This window comes from Mixophyes fleayi, chromosome 4 (genome assembly GCF_038048845.1).
Source record: "Mixophyes fleayi isolate aMixFle1 chromosome 4, aMixFle1.hap1, whole genome shotgun sequence".
NCBI lineage: Eukaryota > Metazoa > Chordata > Amphibia > Anura > Limnodynastidae > Mixophyes > Mixophyes fleayi.
This window is the reverse complement of record NC_134405.1, coordinates 214,018,119-214,035,208: the sequence shown is the minus strand read 5'-3', so window position 1 is coordinate 214,035,208 and position 17,090 is coordinate 214,018,119. Positions and strand designations below refer to the sequence as shown.

The following is a 17,090-nucleotide window of genomic DNA, read 5'->3' as shown; positions in this document are numbered from 1 at the left end:
GTCCCCCATGGATGAGAGAAAGTGGAATTTTCATACTTGCATTAAAGCCTTGTCTCAGAGTCTGATGGGGAACACTGGTGTCCACCATTTACGCTCTGGTGTCCACCATTTACGCTCCTGTTCTGGTTCATTCTTCACTGTTCTCCTTGTTTAGGTTCTTGGACCTGTTGCGGTTAAAACCTTGTTATCTCATCTGCTTCATGTTCTGGTTCAGTCCCTGGGGCTTTATTAGAAAAATACTCAAGTCCCATGAGCCTATGGCAGTAGAGAGTAGGCCAAACTTGTACTTTTGGAGAGAAATTTAAAGTGCTCAAGCATTGGACTCCGAGAAAAGGAATCAATGCATGTGTAAAAATCCAATTTTTGATGGAGAGCATTTCTGGTAAGAATGATATATATCAGGCTGTTCTTGGGTTGTAGAAGACAATAGCTTTCATTGTTTTTGAGATTATGTCTAACAGAGCACCAGCTAGGAGCATGGATGAGAAGACAAGACAGGTTGAAATAATGTATTTGTTTTATACATTTTTACATCTGAGGATATGACATTTACAATATTTGATGTACAAAAAGTGCGCATTTACACATATACACACACATTTTCATCCCATATCATTAATATAAGTTTGCAAATTAATTTATCTTCATTTACATTATGGAGAAGTTACTCCGACTTCTGGTTTGCATGGCTTTAGTTATCTCAGGATATACATCCTTTTGTATTCAATTACTGGATACTGGGAGATTTACACTATTATTTCTATCATTCGTAATATTAAACTACACAAATTAGCTGTCCAAAATGTATTCCGTCCATTTACAAACAATGATAAATGGCTTCCAGTTCTCCCGTTTGTGGCTTTTTGCAGAAGGTGAAGCTCCAGATGTGCTTATTTTCCATGCATCTGTAAAGTGCTGCTACTGCCACAGTTATAAGTATCTGGGACTAAAGTGATCACTCTTCAGTGGGGAGTGCAATGCCAGTATCCAGTCCCTTGCTTTTACCACTTCTGGTAATTAACCATCCAAAATCAACATTGACAGATCAGAAATGTTCTAGAGCTCCATGGCAAGTTTCAAAGCAACATCATTTCATAACTGTCTCTGAGGCAGAGGAGATGACAGGAAGGTTGTCGTCGTTTGCTTTAGACATTAAAAAAAGAAAAAAAATATTAGGTTGCAAAAACGATTGAAAGACCCTTCACAAAAGTGACATTATATCAAAACACATTCAAAGTTTAAAAACAACAAAATCGCCTTGTGTATATTACTGTAAATGCAGAAAATGTATTACAATACTGACTTTCCCGATGTATAATGCCCCCAGCATGTTTGTGTGATCATGCGACACATAATCTGGCATGTTAATGGAGTCTGAGCCCATGTAGAGGGATGGTGTTACCTTAACCATCACATTATTTTGTGTGTATTTATGGATGTTCTATATGGACACTCATATATACAGACAGACATGTTTAAAAACGGTCCAAAACTACAGCAAATTCATGTGAACTGTATTTGTTTGTAAGTATGTTGCACACACCTTCCTTTTCTTTCTTCTCTAAATTTTCTTCAGCTGCCGTTTTGTCTGCTCGAAAGAAAATTCTTGCACTACTCAGTGAGAAGTAAAGAAATTCAAATTCCTAAAATGCAAATAAGACAATTTGTTACACATTAATTTTTCATTTAATTTAAAAACCTAGAATTTGATGCTGGGCAAGAACCAACCAGTCCAATAATGTGCTCATTACCATGCCTATTTTAGTTTCATCGGGTATTACATTTAAAGTCTCATCATACAAATAGAAATGGAGGTCATACAAATAGAAATGGAGGTCATCCCAACTCAAAAATCTACATCTGGTGCAGAGAGCTTGGGACGAGCATTTCATTTAACATAAAATAAGGTGATTTTTGTAATTATTGTTGTGTCCCTTTCTCGGTGGCTGTAGACGGACACAGCAGTGGGTTGTGATCTCCCCAAAGAAGGCAGTGCAATAAGGATGGGAAACAGACTCTTCCTCCCTGCTGCTCTTCCTTTTATAATTAATCCAGCAAGGAGTCAAAATAGAAATAGAGTAGAACAGAAACACATATTCCTTTTGGTCACTCTCTCTCTCTAAAGACTGAGAAAAGGGGCGTGGGTGCTCCCATGAGGGTAACTTTATCCATATATGGTGGACTTGTCCCAAACTCTCGAACTTCTGGGCCGAGATCAAACACCTGATCCAATCGATTATTCAGGTAACGATTCCATTTGAGCCTAAATTTTTCCTCTTGCCCCTGGGAGCGCCAGCGGCAACTCGGCATGAGAATAAGTTAGCTAGGCATATCTTATCGGCAGCTACCTGCCAAATAGCAGCAGACTGGAGGCAGCAAACTCCCCCTTCGCTTCAAGCCGTTATCAATAGAGTCTGGCAGGTCCACCGCCTGGAATATATGACCAGCATTATCATTAGGACATCAAGATCGTTCACTAAGGTATGGAGCCCATGGCTCTCATTTTTTCAGATTTATCCCCCTTTCACTTGACTCTTCTTTTACACATGTCCGTCCTCCTCCTGTAAACCCCTCTCTTTCTCTTTTCTTCTCTCTTTCCTTTCCTGTTCTCTACTGTACTAGTCTCTCTCCTTTTCTCCTCCTGCGTCATACCACTCTCTGTTGAGGCATTTCGCCCCCTCCCTTATTTCCTTAAAAATCCTTGGTCAACTACCACACACGCATATTGTTGCACTGATTATTTATATCTTTATACTGATTTTATGCTTTGTTACCTGTGATGTGCTTCTATTGCTTGTTTTTTTTTCCTACTGACAGTGCATGTCGGTTCTGTTTGTTACTTGACCATTCAAAAATAAAAATTATAAAAAAAAAAAAAGACTGAGAAAAGGATCTCTCTTTCTTGTTCAGCAGTAGGGGGCAGTGACAGTGGGATATACCAAAGCCAACCTCAACGGGAGAGGAATGCATAAACACAGCCTGCCACTTGGAGGCCCTTCCAACCAAGAACAGCCTCCACAGCAATATCCACGATGTATAATATTTAAAAACTGCAGGGAATGTTGTAAAACTCTCCCTATCTTTAGTCAATAGTTCACAACTCCTTAACCTCACCCCATGGCAGCATAATATCTGGTTTGACTCAAGGTACATGTCCCACACCAGCTCTCTCCTTTTTCAGACCGTTGTACTAACCAGACGTACCTGTTAAGCTGCATCGTTTTGTTTCAAATATGTCTTCCGCCAATATGTTTGTATTCCATGCTTATCTGTCTACTGTTAAACTTCATATTTCAAAATAAAGAGATTGAAGAAAAAAAAAAAAAACAAAAAAAAAAAAAAAAACTTTGCAGGAAAAACACCATGTGTTCATTCTACAAACCTGAACCGCTGATGTATAAAATGAAAAATGAAGTGAAAGAACGTCCAAATTGCTCAACTATACTGTGAGCCTATGGGGGACTAGTACCCCAGCCAAAGAACAAGTCTGCAATTCTGATCCAGCAAGCAATGCACAAAAGGAGGCACCTAATTCTTTCCCATAGATTGTAAACTTGCGAGCAGGGCCTTCTCATCTCCGTTTTACCCAGTTTATTAGTTTACTATGGTTGTCCCCAATTGTAAAGCGCTACGGAATATGTTGGCGCTATATAAGATGATTATGGTAATGATGGATGATTGATGATATGGTCCCAGTAGTAGACATGGCATCCAAACAATGGACTTCTGAGTCCTGGACAGAGAAACGCTGACAACGCACACTGCATCCAAGAAATGAAGCTGTGCTTTTTTCTTGGTGTTGTGAGGGCATTAGAATGGCACTGCCATCTGCTGGTTGATGTGAAAATTAGTGACAACGTGAAACAAGACAACCATATAAACATGTGTTTTTTTTTTGGAAAACCAATTATGGAGCTCAGAGACCTAGCCAAAGTAATACAATGAGAAAACAGAAAAAAGGGGTAGAAACACCATGCAAGACCTTCAGAACCAGGATTAGGTCCCACTGCGATAAAGCAGCACCAGATACCTTCACTTTGACAGAACTCCGAGACAGGCCATGTTCCAGGCTACTTGACCTGGTAAGATATGCAAACTATAATAGACATTGAAAGAAGTTTCTGTGCCCACAGCATGGTCAGAAAAATGGAGTCCGCAAGGCCATTTCAGTTAAAAATAAATAAAAAATAATGGCTTCAAGAGTAAAGCCATTAAAGCAAGTTAAATGATCAACTAATCATGCATACAATGACTCCCTGGGACAACTGGGGGAGATTAGTTAGGGATAACAGCCAGTGGAGTTGGAACAACCACAGATCTGACAGCACGTCAATGAGATGTGGCTTAGTAGCGACACATTTCCAGGGAATCCCAGGTCTGCAGAGAGTCCAAAATATTTTTTGAAAGAAAAGAACCACTAAACTGGGTCCAGGAATTGACTACTCAGGAAGTCTGCCTCCTTGTTGTATCCCCAGAACTGTAGGTTGTCACCAAACTCTCTAAATGTCTGGGTGCCGACAAAGCCCTCCTGATGGTTCCAGAAAGCCACCTCTGTGGCATAGTCTCTCTGGACCCCGACAGCATGGCCCTTAAATGGAGATGTGCAGGTGGTCAGGACCAAATAGATGACTTTGAGCTCCGGTACATCGATCATCAAGATGAACTGCTGGATTTGGTGATGTTGGAGAACCGCACCCCCGACAAGAGTCTGGCGTCCGCAGTGACAAAACCGGAACTGACAAGATTCTCCCTGAGATCAATCCGCCAACAAGGGATTATAAATAAGATCCCAATCACAAAAAAAAAAAAGTGGATATAGTTTCATTAAACACGAGTATACAAAACCTTAAAAATACAGCCGTTTTGTAGCCAGTTCACAAATGCCTAACTCAACAAGTTACTCTTAACAACAAGGAAAAAAGGTGGTCTTATTTTCACCAAAGCCAAAACATTTGAAATGTTTTTGGTATTTGACCTTTTGTGAATTTGTTGATGGCTTGAAGATCCAGTCTATGCCTGAAATAACCACCTTGCCAAGTCAACAGAAAGAGACTGGAGTAAAAGCCAATGATATGGGCAGTGCAGATCACTAAAGCCTCCAGCAGCACTTGAATGATCAAGTGGGAAATATTTCTGCACTCCGGGTCTCTGGGAACCTGAGAGAGGACTGACACTTTGGAGAGAGCTCTAAAAAGTACATCAGATGGTACATAGCCAGGGATCAGCTGCTTCTTTTCCCCTTGGGTCATAAACTTTACCGCTCTCTCGCATGGAAATCTAGAAAAGCTTATTTTTGGTCTCCGCTGCCCAAGACGAGGTAGCATAGGACCTCAAAAGGATTGTGTTGACGACTGATGAGCTTTTTCGGCGTAAGTTAGCTTGTTTTATTCTGCCATAAGTGCCATTTAATTACCTTTTTCAAATAGCGCTCAAAAGCATTGCAAAGAAGGGCGTTTTGGAAGTGTTGTCTAACAAACAAGATATGAGCCAGAGGATTAAAGAAATGGCTAACAAAGGTCTGTTTCCCCTGATTAGGACTATACTTACATGACATTGGAGACAAGGTGCATAAACTGCAACCTGGAAATATTCAAACCTTCCAGGATGAACCTCATTTGCCACTTTCCAAGACAGATAGAAAGATGATCCTGGAGCCATCTGTCCTTGTTCGGCAGCACCACTGTGTCCCCTAGAATACTGGACCTTTGGTGGTCGCTGTACAGGCGAAACAATGTCTGGAGATTGTAAGCAATATGGAGGCTGTCCCTTAAATTTTGTGTAAAAAGCAAAAAAAAATAAAAAAAAACACACACAAAAAAAAAAAAACCTGAGGAGGAACAGTAAGGAGTGACTGATTCCTCGCTCCAAGGAAGAAACATAATGCACCACTTGTTGCCCCCTTTTCTGCTGAAGGAGAAAATGTTTCCAAATAACCCTCTCCTAGTAGAACCACAAGGGACCAATGCTTATAAATTACAGAGCTTGAGTGGTTATCAGTGGAACCGATTGAACTCCCACTTCTAAAGGGAAAAGAAAGGTTATTAGCAAAACATAGCTCCTAGTAGAGTGACGCTTTAAACTCTTACAAGGCATTGCCAGTCAGTAGGTTCCAACTTGCTTTTGACTATATACAGTATCATTTTGGCCCATATTTTCAATGTATGCAATATAGATGTCAAAGTAGCAGAACTAATTACCTGGAGATAAATGTCCAGTCTCTTCTGTGTTAAGTTCATTGTCTGAAGCAGCTTTTCATCCTGATTATTTGTCTGTACATGCTGCTGCTTGGAGACTGCTCTCTTCTCCTTAAGGTACTTTTCTCTTACAGACTGGAACCAGTGTAAGGAGTCAAACTCTTGGTACTGGTCCAAAAGCTTTAGGATATAAGCAACGCCTGTAGGCAAGAAGACAAAATTATAGGAAAGTGGACTACTTAGAGCTAAAGTCAGACAAGGACCATCGCAATTACAACATAAGTTTCTTCATCTTAGAGACAATATGACAATATTGACGTTCACCAATACATTATTAAGGAGGATGCTTTGGAGAACTGAACACTCTTGAAATGGGTTGTCTTCAACAGAAGCACTTTAATTTCCAAAACAGGAAAATCCATGGTAAGAGAAGAACACAGCGGAGAGGCACACAGAGCTATGTATGAAGAACTAAAGTCTAGCTTACAGTGGGACCATGGTAAAGACTACATTACCGGGTCCCCAATGCAAAACAAGCTTCAGGGGAAAAATTTGTATTCCAAAATTAGTTGTAGTGTAGTATAAGAGGGGTTATTACATTTTTTAGGGCAGGATCAGAGATCTATTAGGGCTCAGGATAGTTTTCGAGCTTAAGCTTGGTTTATGGTTACAGCTGCAGTAGGCCTTAAGCAAGGTCAGGATTAAAAATTTGATGTAGGATTAGATTTGGGACTTTGTATGAGAACTTTTACACATATATTTGTGAATCCCTTTTCCTATTACTAAACTTTTCAATTAGTGTTTAAACATTAAAAAAACAGCTGTAATAGAATGTATTACAGTCAGTCTATTAGGTTCAGTGTATGACTTTACATCATCTATTGTTTTTCTCTATATACGTTAAGTCAACTGAATTATTGCTTTCATGTCACAGGGCAAAAATATACATCTTACCCATTGCAAACCCATCATCAGTAAAAGCAGCGCCAACCTTATTTTTCTTATTCAGCTTCTCCTTACAGTTAATAGAATGCTCAACAAAATTAAGTGTCTGGAAGAAAAAAAAAAAAGTTTCTTGAAAGCAAACTGCAGCAACATTTTATAGAAACACTCATCCCCCAAAATAGATGAACAGCCGGCCAAAAACCCCAACATTTGCCTCAAAGTTCTCTGACCTGTATAAAAAAAAAAGCACTGATACTTTTGTCTGGTCAATGAACTACTCACTGGCTTCTTTTCTCTTAACATTGGTAACCTGCCTCTACTGACCACAACCCTACTGGTGCTATTTGGCCACTGAACACTAACCTACTAAGTGTCAACAGTGCACCAATACAGTGTCCCCACTTGTAGAAGAGGAGTCGCTGCCGCCACCACCACACTCCTAGTGTAAAGTTGATACAAAATATATACAAATGTATTCTTCCCCTGCAGCGACTGTACTTTGCAACTAGTAAACATATTATTGTCTTAGCAATGGGTCAGTTGTAAGAGTTGTTCCAAAATATATTCCAAATATGTTTTAATGAGGTTGGAAATAAATCCAAAAGTCTTTCTTCTGTGATTACCTCTTGGCGATTATTATTACTATCATTATTAATGTATAGAGTGCCACAAAATATCCACAGCGCCACACAGGGTACAAACAATAGGACAGTATAAAGTAGAGCATTACGGTACAATGAAAATTTAACACTATAACTCAGGTAACTCAAAGCACAGCTAATAAGAAATGCTGAATGGGTGAGGGTAAAAGAGGGTATTCAGCACAAGCTGAAAACCTGTGCCCGAGAGTGTGGGCAGAGCTAACAGGTTATGAGCCACTGAAAAGCAGGAGTGGAGTCAGCCCAAGAGGGAGGTGAGCAGAGCAACTGGAGAGCAAAGTTAAAAGTGGTAGAAATAGGAGGAGAGAAGGTCCTGCTCAAAGGAGCTTATAATCTAATGGGTAGAGCAGATATACCAAAGACACAAGGTGTGCTACCCACCAGTGGTGGAACAATACTGTAAAAGTTCCGAAGGTGTATGTTCTTTATACTGCGAAACTCAGGAGCAAATACGTCCACAAGCATTTTGAAATACTCTGTACCTTCAGCTGAATTTCGTGTTAGATCGCTGAGAACAAAGTCAAACTGTCTGGAAAGGGAACATAGTGTTAATAGGAAACATTTAAACTTTTCTGTTTCAACAAACCTATTATCCAGATATAAAATTGATAACTGTCATGTTTATAGAGTGTACATTTAGATAATACGGTTTAAATAGTCAATTCGCTATTAGTTCACCATAGTCCTGCAAAGTTGTTACCTCACCTTGCAGCCTTTTGCGTTTCTTCGGACAGAGCTTCCTCTTTTACCAACTCTTCAAAATTGACTATGTCTTCTAGGTCTGGGACAAATCTGAGAAGGCAATTTTTGTTTGTTGTCAAACCATTGTAAATATACTGGGAATAACAGAGGCGTTTTGATACTGAAATACACCCACACAGCCATGGGGGAATTGATTAAACTATAAGAATTTAAAATCTTACATGGAATCATGTAATATCATAAGTTCAAACATGCTTTAACAGCTGGGGCACTTTAGGAGAACTTCTGTGGGTGTGTTCCTAGCCCAAATTGCTCTCTCCCAGTGTCAAAGCACAATGATGAGGTCTTGTGATGTAGAAGTGCAGCTGCTTCTGCACTTACACAGCAGGTGATCCAATACCCAGGAACCTCTTCTGATGGTTCCTGGTCAATGTAATAGGCAAAGTGCAGCACAATGGGAACATGAATAGGTAAGGTAGCAAGATGTACTCAAGTTCTATAATATTGGAACATAGACGCTCCTGCCAAGTAGTAAGACTAATGTGCCCTGGTTTACAAATTTTAGGAGACGACAGGTAGATGCTGGTAATTAAAAGCAGACATTTGAAAATGTGATCTGGGTCTGCCAGTAGTATTATGGTCCTACATCTTATTCTGCTTACTTAATGCCAGAAACACACACGCAGGATAATAGTACTCAGAAGAGTCAACATAAATTAACTACTTGTCTTTCCATATACAAGTTATCTCGGTCCTAAATACCTAAGATTATGTATTCCACTGTGTCTATCCGACAATATAATGTAGGTTCTTTAATCTTGTACATCATGCGATAGAACCAGATATAACTATGAACTAGAAATCAGCTAAACAGGAGTAACTGTCATACAAGACCATAGAAAATAGAATTTAAACTTCCCACTTAATGTGTCTCCCAGGCTGACAAGTATTAGAAAAGCCTCATCTCAAATATATGTATTTTCTAAACACTATAAAGTACAGAATATGAGTGATAAAACCTGTAACTAATTTCAGGCATTAGAGGCCTCTATATCTACTTTTGCTTTACTCAGAAAAATTAATGAATACCATTTTGTTTTGTTTTTTAAAGAAATTGCACTATAAATCCAATCATTTATACCTGATTGCATTACTACAGCAGTGAAGCCCTCCAGACCGGATCATCCTGACATAGCCCATAGCATTCCCTGCAAATAATACTTATACTGATCAGCATCAAGAGGAGATCAAAGGCAGATACAAGCATAGGAAAACTTGTTGCAATATGTCACAAGATTTAAAAAATATCTATGCACATTTTCCATTAAAGATTTATCTAAATAAAAGGATATAAAATAGGTGAATAGTTAAGAGCATTCTAAAATTTGGCAGGGGTCTCACTTAAATTTGTCTAGAACAGTTTAACCAAGTGACCTATTGTAATGAAAGCAGCATATGCAAGCAAGATCGATGTGCATATTGGACAGGACCAATATACACATAAGGGCCCATTTACACATTATATTTAGGTGAAAAATGTAAATTAAACTATAGCAACCAGGCACAAATTAGCACTAAATAGACAATAGCTAACGGCAGACTGTTTTTTGTGATTCAGTGAAAATAATGCACTTAAATGCAATGTTGGTAACTGATCCACATTGCCTCTAAGCCAAATTAGCACCAGCCAAAAGGAAAATCTAACAACATTGCATTTATTAACTGTTGCTCACCTATTTGGCTAATGAGTTGTCTGAACTGATCAAGATAGCTCTGTCCATCAGGCGTGAGGCCAAGCTTCCGAATTCCACGGTTAAATTTTTCTGCTCTTTCAAAAGGATACTATAGGAAAGTATCACACACAAAGATTATATTAATGACGGTTTTGAAAGGTTAGTTTTACCTATTGAGCAAGCAAATAAGGAGACCATTAAATGCAAACTAATAGAGAATCTATAGTCATATAGGCTGTTGACAGAGAGATGTAAGCACTGCGCTGCAATGTTGGGTATTGACGGAGAAAATCATGTTGGGTGGATGTGTCCGCGGGTGCAAGGGGGGGGGGGGGTTCAAAATGTTGCTACAGGGCTCAGTAGTATCTACATGTACCTGTGATATAATGCAAAGTAACAACAGATAAACACAGTCTAAGTCTAACACATAATATGATATCAGGGCAAGTCAATGTCAAGGGCTTAAGGGCTGACTAGACCATTTATTTTTGATGTTTTCAGTTACCAGTATGCCTGTCAATACAGCAATCATTTGGACTGTTACATATATGCTCAAATAGAAGTATTCAAATAGTCAGTGGCTCTTAAAGTAAGATATTTGACTTTTGACTACACTGACCTAAATAAGGCCAGTTCAGCAATGCATTCAGCCGAATTAATTTGTGATTTAATTTGATTAACATTCTGGTATTTTGTTTCGCTGGCAGCCATATGTCCCATAGCAATCTATTACCAATTGCATTGAAAAAAATTACAGAGCCAACAGAATATTATTAAGAAAGCAAATATAATAAAATTAAATAATATATACAAAATAATTACAATAGTATAAAAAATAATAAATGTATGACAATAGCTGTTCCTTTTAAAGGGCTATTAAATGGGCACATGGGAAAATTTGTAATTACCTTCTGATCATTTTGGTCCTTAACTTCTCTGAAATATCGAATGTCTTTGATCAATCTGGACTTTATGTGTTCATCATACATAAATTGGCTAAATATATAAAACTTCTTTCGCAGAAACTGGTATGTAAAGTTTACCTAAATAAAAAGGGAAAAAGTTTGTGATTGTTTATGATTGACTGCATAATAGCTTTTTGCAACACCATGTCCTTTTATCTATTACTTACTGATTTAAGGATAATGTCCTCTTAGTCCATTAGGGGGGACACTGTGATACAATGGGTTATAGTAGGTGGTCCTGGAGTCAGGGGAACGACAATTGAAAAGTGCGGGGAGGACAGATCCCCTACTACGCCCCGCCCAGCGGGAAGAGTCCTCAGTTTTTTTAATAACAAGAAAAACAAAAACAGAAAAAAAAAAAAACAGGAAACCAGCAAACAAGCAAAGCCAAGTGTGTAAACGCAGTGTTCCCCCAATGGACTAAGATAAATGGATTTTACAGTAACAAAAATCCTCTTTTCTCTGGCGTCCTATTGGGGAGACACTGCAATACAATGGGGACATTCTAAAGCTGCTTGTATGGGAGAGATTGCTCTGAAATGGCTCTATGCAAAACCTTGCGCCCAAAGCATGCTTCCTGAGATGCTAAGTCCTGTAACATACAGAATTTAGCAAAAGTGTAGACAGATGACCACGTAGCAGCCCAGCACAACTGTTTGGCCGAAGCACCGTGACGCACCACCTGCAGAGCAACAACAGCCCTGGTCAAATGAGCTTTCTGGCCCACCGGCATTGGCTTACTGACTTGAGTGTAAGACAACCTAATAGTCGAAGTGATCCAACGAACAAGAGGCAACCTAGAGGCCAACTAACCATGCTTGGCGCATCATACGGCACAAACAAATCGGTAGTCTTACAAAACAAAACGGTAGGGTTTACATAACACCGAAGAGCCCGGGCCACGTCCAAAAGCAGCAAGGACGCATCAGAAGGCTGTGACTGAGGAGAAAAAGTCTGAACAATGATCTCCTGGTTTCAGTGAAACCGTGAGACCACTTTAGGCACAAAGGAGGGTTTAGTGAAAAGCACTAAAGTGTGGAAACTATGTGCCTCACACCAGAGAGCATATACCATTCACACCCAGTAATAGTTTGCAAATAAGAATGTTTTCTAGACTTTATCATGGTCTGGAAAACAGAGTGAGAAACCCGTAGATCAAAGAATCAGGGTCTCAGTAACCACGCCGTCAAAACCAGATAACCTAAAGCAATGAAGTGGGTCGTGGATGAGAAGGTCAGGATGAAGAGGAAAGCAGAAGGGTGGGCCTATGGTCATCCTTAGGATGTCTGAGTACCATGCCCGGTGTGGCCAGTCTGGGGAAACCAGTTTGGCGGCTACTTTCTCCCTCTTCAGCTTCTTGAGTACCCACCGGAGCATGAAAGGAAACAAGTACAGCTGACAAAACCACCACGTAATTGTAATGGTATGACCTCCCAGATGTCCACCACTGGGATGAAGATTGCCGATATCACGGGAAAATTATATTAGGTCCAGGATATGATCCTCAACATTTCCTTCATGGCCATGGCACTACATGTTCTTCCCTGATGGTTCAGGTAGGATACCGCTGTCGCATTGTCCGACTGAACTTTCAGGGGATTGCCCGCCAGAATTCTCTAAGTCTGTATAAGCGCCCTGTAAATCACGCAGAGTTCCAGCACATTTATGGGCAGCATCGTCTCTAGAAGTTACCAGAGGCCCTGGACCCAAATAGCACAGACAACTGCGCCCCACCTGGACAGACTGTCATCTGTAGTGACCAGAGTCCACTTCCAACACTGTAAGGACTGACCCATGGTGATATGCGACCAATTAAACCACCAGAGGAGGGACTGGCAAACTGACACCTGATGAACTGTCCAGATAAAGAGGGGACTTTGATCACATCCGGAGAAGCTCCCTTTGAAAGGCTCAAGAGTAAAATGAAATCTCTCAAACATGGATACCATGGTTCCCAGCAGCTTCATGCAGCGGAGAAGGGACCTCCTTTCTTGCCAGGAGGAACTTGTTCTTGGTCAGAACCAACAGAACCTTGTTCTCTGGAAGAAATACCCGCCACCACCTGGTGTCGAAGCAGAGGCCCAGAAACCACATCATTTGCGTGGGAATTAAGGACGACTTGGGCAGGTTTAGGATCCAGCCACACGTTTCCAGAAAATACATCGTCAGGCAAAGTTGGCGGAGCAGGACAGAGTGACATTGGGCTTTTAACAGGTCATCTAGGTAAGAAACAAACGTGACGCCATGACAATTAAGGAGACCGGCCATGATAGTCATTACCTTTGTGAAAACCCTTGGAGTGGTAGCTAGGTCAAAAGGGTAAAGCCCGGAACTGACAAGGGCCTTGCAGACCAAAAAAGCAAAGTAGACGTTGATGTCTAGAGAAGAAAGTAACTCCCCCTGTCCCATGCTTGCATTGATGGACCACAGTGACTCCATCTTAAGGTCCAGGACTCAACGCATTTGTTGAGGATCGGACGGAATGTGCCGTCCGACTTCAGCAGCAGAAAGAGGTTTAGGTAAAAACCCAAACATCTTTCCAGAGGAGGGACCGGAATAATCACACCTGAAACAAAGATTTTCTGGATTGTATCGTGGAGCAGCCTGCGCCAGAGACTGCAGGATGGCAGACCCGTGTTAGAGAATCTGTGACTAGGAAAATGCACAAGGCAGATAACAACCTTTAGTGACTGCCCCTCAAATCCAGGCATCAGGGAATAATGCCATCCATATGTCCCGAAACTGCATGAGATGGACCCACACCACAATACCGTGGCCATGAATCCAGTCACGCGGATACCGTCTGTGTCGGCTTGGGCTTTCCAGGCCTGGCAGACCCATGACCCCTACAGAAACCACCCCTTGAGAAAGTGGGCTGTAGCCTGGTGGGAGCCCCCTGTGACCTGCTAAAGGGAAGACGGGACCGAAACCTGGGTTGTGTGGCCACACGTGGTAAAAGCTCAAAACCAAAGTGATCTGGTCCAACTGGGATCCGAAGAGTCTTGGCATTAAAAGGTAAAGATTCTAGCGTAAGCTTTGAGTCAGAATCCGCTAACCACGAATGTAGCTATAAAGAACACCTGGCCTCTATAATGAGTGCAGAAAGTTTAGAATTAACCGAGATCGTATCCAAGGATGGCTGACCCACAAAATCTGAAGCCTCTCTAATGTGATCAGCTTACACAAGTAAATAAACCCACGGACGATTTTCTTGTAAACCCTTCGGCAATTGTTCTACCTATGCCTAAATAGCTTTGTTTATCCAGGCAGTAGATATACCCGGTCTAAAAAGACTGCTCAACATCACATAAGCCGAGCGAAGAAGAAAAATCGCACTTCTTATTCACGGTGTCCCAGAGAGAAACACCACCCTGCACAGGCTTCACCTGACCAACCAAATGGGGTCTGAACCTGAAGAAAAGACAACCTCCCATTATCCTGTAAAACCAGTGTTAGATGGAGAGCACAGGAGGCTGCACTTTGAAAGAACCAAAAAGTGGAGTCTCAAATTGGAGCCAGGTAGCGAAAGAACAAACAACCAAGAGAGCCAGCACAGGGACATGTGAAAGCATTGTGATTAACACTAAGCGCTGTACAATTTCCAGACCAATGAGAATGGTGCGGAAGATGCTACACAGGCTGCATTCAATGTGCCCAGCAGCCTCCTGTGAAGAATCTCTTGCCTACAACCCTGGTTTCCAACACAATAGCACCAAGCTAGACAAGATCAAAAGAGTGGCAGGAGAGGCCCCTAAACTATAAGATCTGCCATTGGAAGGCCAAGGGGTGTTGTCAGCACCAGCCACCGAATGTATGAGAACCATGTTCTGCGAGGCAAACGAGGGTCCACCAGGTTAGCTGGAAGCCACCCCCTTTAAAAACTCTCTAGAGCTCATGAGAACATGAGACATGGAAGAGACCAGTACACCAGTCCGAAGATCCAGGTAAAAATCCTGGCATTGGAAAAATTTTACCTGAGGGTCTTACAATCCTAAGCATTAAAGGGTGACCTGAGAATTGAGTATGGACGCCCTGGACTCAGGCCATAACCTGGACTCCTCTCACATTTCCCTCATGCCACGTGTTCCCCGTTTGATTGTACAGATATGAAACAGCCGTGGAATTATCTGACAATGTCTAGAGATCTCCTGATTAGGAACAGCTGAGCCCGATGAAACACCTTGTGCAGCTGTGAGCTCCAAATCTCAAAGAACAGTTCTTTAGGGAGGTTCAAAAGACCGTGGAGCCCTGAGGATCCTATTAATCCACCTCCACCTAACAGACTAGCGCCTGTTATGACCAGGGTTCAGGCCCTGGTGAACGACTGACCTCACTCCTGACTTATTTTGGCTAACCACCACAAGAAGGATGTACAAGTGGGTTAGGACAGAGTGACAGGGTTAGGACTGTATGCCCAATAACACGGGAGTCAGAACCTTTCTGAAGAGCGTGCAAACGTTACTGCCTAGAACATTGGTACCCTGGTTTCATGAAGCCTCATGCAACTGAGAAGAGAAACTTCTGTCTGCGCCAGGAGCATCCTGGTCCTGCGCTGAAGTGAGAGGGCCCTGTCCCCTGGTAGGAATACCCTGTGAGTCACAGCATAGAAGATGGACCCGGAGTAGGGAAAGTCCACAGGTTGTCCACTCCTGGGGAAGTGTCCTTGAGCTAAACACATAGAAAAATTTTAAATAAAAGGTACATTTAAAAACAAAATGTAAACAAAAAAACAATCCAAGACAAGAACCCTAAAAGCATGCCAGACTTCAAAGGGTACTTAAAATAAACTGAGGACTCTTCCCTCTGGGAGGGGCATAGTAGGGCTGGAGCTGTTCTCTCAGCACTTTCCGATTGAAGTGCCCCTCACTCCAGGACCACCTAATATATCCCATTGTATCGCAGTGTCCTCCAATAGGACTAGAAAGTAGCAGCTCTAAAAACCTGAGCAGAGTACCTCAATGTGTTGAATAAAAAAAATACAAACAATAGACTTTATAGAAACGTCATGGGTCACCAGATGCTAAAAAGAGTAACATTTAATATCGATATATAAATCAGAATACAAGTGTAACTAAATATTAGACTAAAAACCAATACATACAAAAAAATTAAACAATGCTGTAAGACAATAAAACCAAACCAACATAAAAAGCCAGTGATTAGCTGTTCTTGTACATATAAACGCTGGTGATTCTTGGAACTCTTATGATGTTGATTAAAACAAAATATTTATTATTTTACAAGTCCATTTTAGCTGGAGGATGTTGCTGGTGTAACAGTGGTTACCTGTTAGATGTTGTGACTGGATCACTGATAAATAACTTCTGGTATGAATTTATTTAAGGGAAATAGCGCAGGGCCAATGCACTTATTTTTATTATTGTATATTTTCTGAGATAGGAAATCGTTACTTCTGAGACCAGGGTAGAAACTGGTTTTTCCTGTTTTCACCTTACTAAAGGATAAGCCTTATTTCTGATGCATATATCTGATACAATAGGCCTTTGTGGATGGAGGTCTTGTGTGTATTGGGATGTATTTAGTATGCAAGTGTCATTGTTTAGGATTTGTAAGGTTGCTAGTGGAAACCTCCAATTAGGCATATGTGCAAGGGAGTCTGATAGCAGGAAGTGCTAACAAAGTTTTGTGATGAAGTGTCATGCCTGCTCTGGCCAAAGGCCCAGCAGGGGGTCGTTATTGTGTGGCCTTTGTCCAGAGTAAATTTCATAGATAAGCGCAAATTTTGTTAGCTTTGCAATGCATGTAAATCCATGTGTGTGTAAATAGAGTGTATCCTGATGCTAAAAATAGCCTTGTCTTAACTGTATAAAAGATGAGCTCTGTGAGCATGTAATGTGTTATTCTGATTTCAACATTTGACCTGATCACACT

General features: G+C 41.0%; 1 protein-coding gene across 1 annotated transcript in view; it reads right to left on the bottom strand.

Annotated features, from left to right (window-relative positions):
• Window positions 1–499: 499 nt before the first annotated feature.
• The window catches only part of WASHC4 (WASH complex subunit 4), a 63,150-nt gene continuing 46,559 nt past the window's right edge, over window positions 500–17,090 (bottom strand). The window contains exons 25-33 of the mRNA XM_075209316.1: window positions 11,142–11,276; window positions 10,234–10,342; window positions 9,642–9,708; window positions 8,504–8,590; window positions 8,180–8,327; window positions 7,149–7,245; window positions 6,198–6,394; window positions 1,544–1,643; window positions 500–1,143 (exon numbers count right to left, since the gene is read on the bottom strand). Coding sequence (XP_075065417.1) covers window positions 1,088–1,143; window positions 1,544–1,643; window positions 6,198–6,394; window positions 7,149–7,245; window positions 8,180–8,327; window positions 8,504–8,590; window positions 9,642–9,708; window positions 10,234–10,342; window positions 11,142–11,276 — 996 coding nt within the window. The 3' untranslated portion in view covers window positions 500–1,087. The remainder of the gene's footprint in view (window positions 1,144–1,543; window positions 1,644–6,197; window positions 6,395–7,148; window positions 7,246–8,179; window positions 8,328–8,503; window positions 8,591–9,641; window positions 9,709–10,233; window positions 10,343–11,141; window positions 11,277–17,090) is intronic.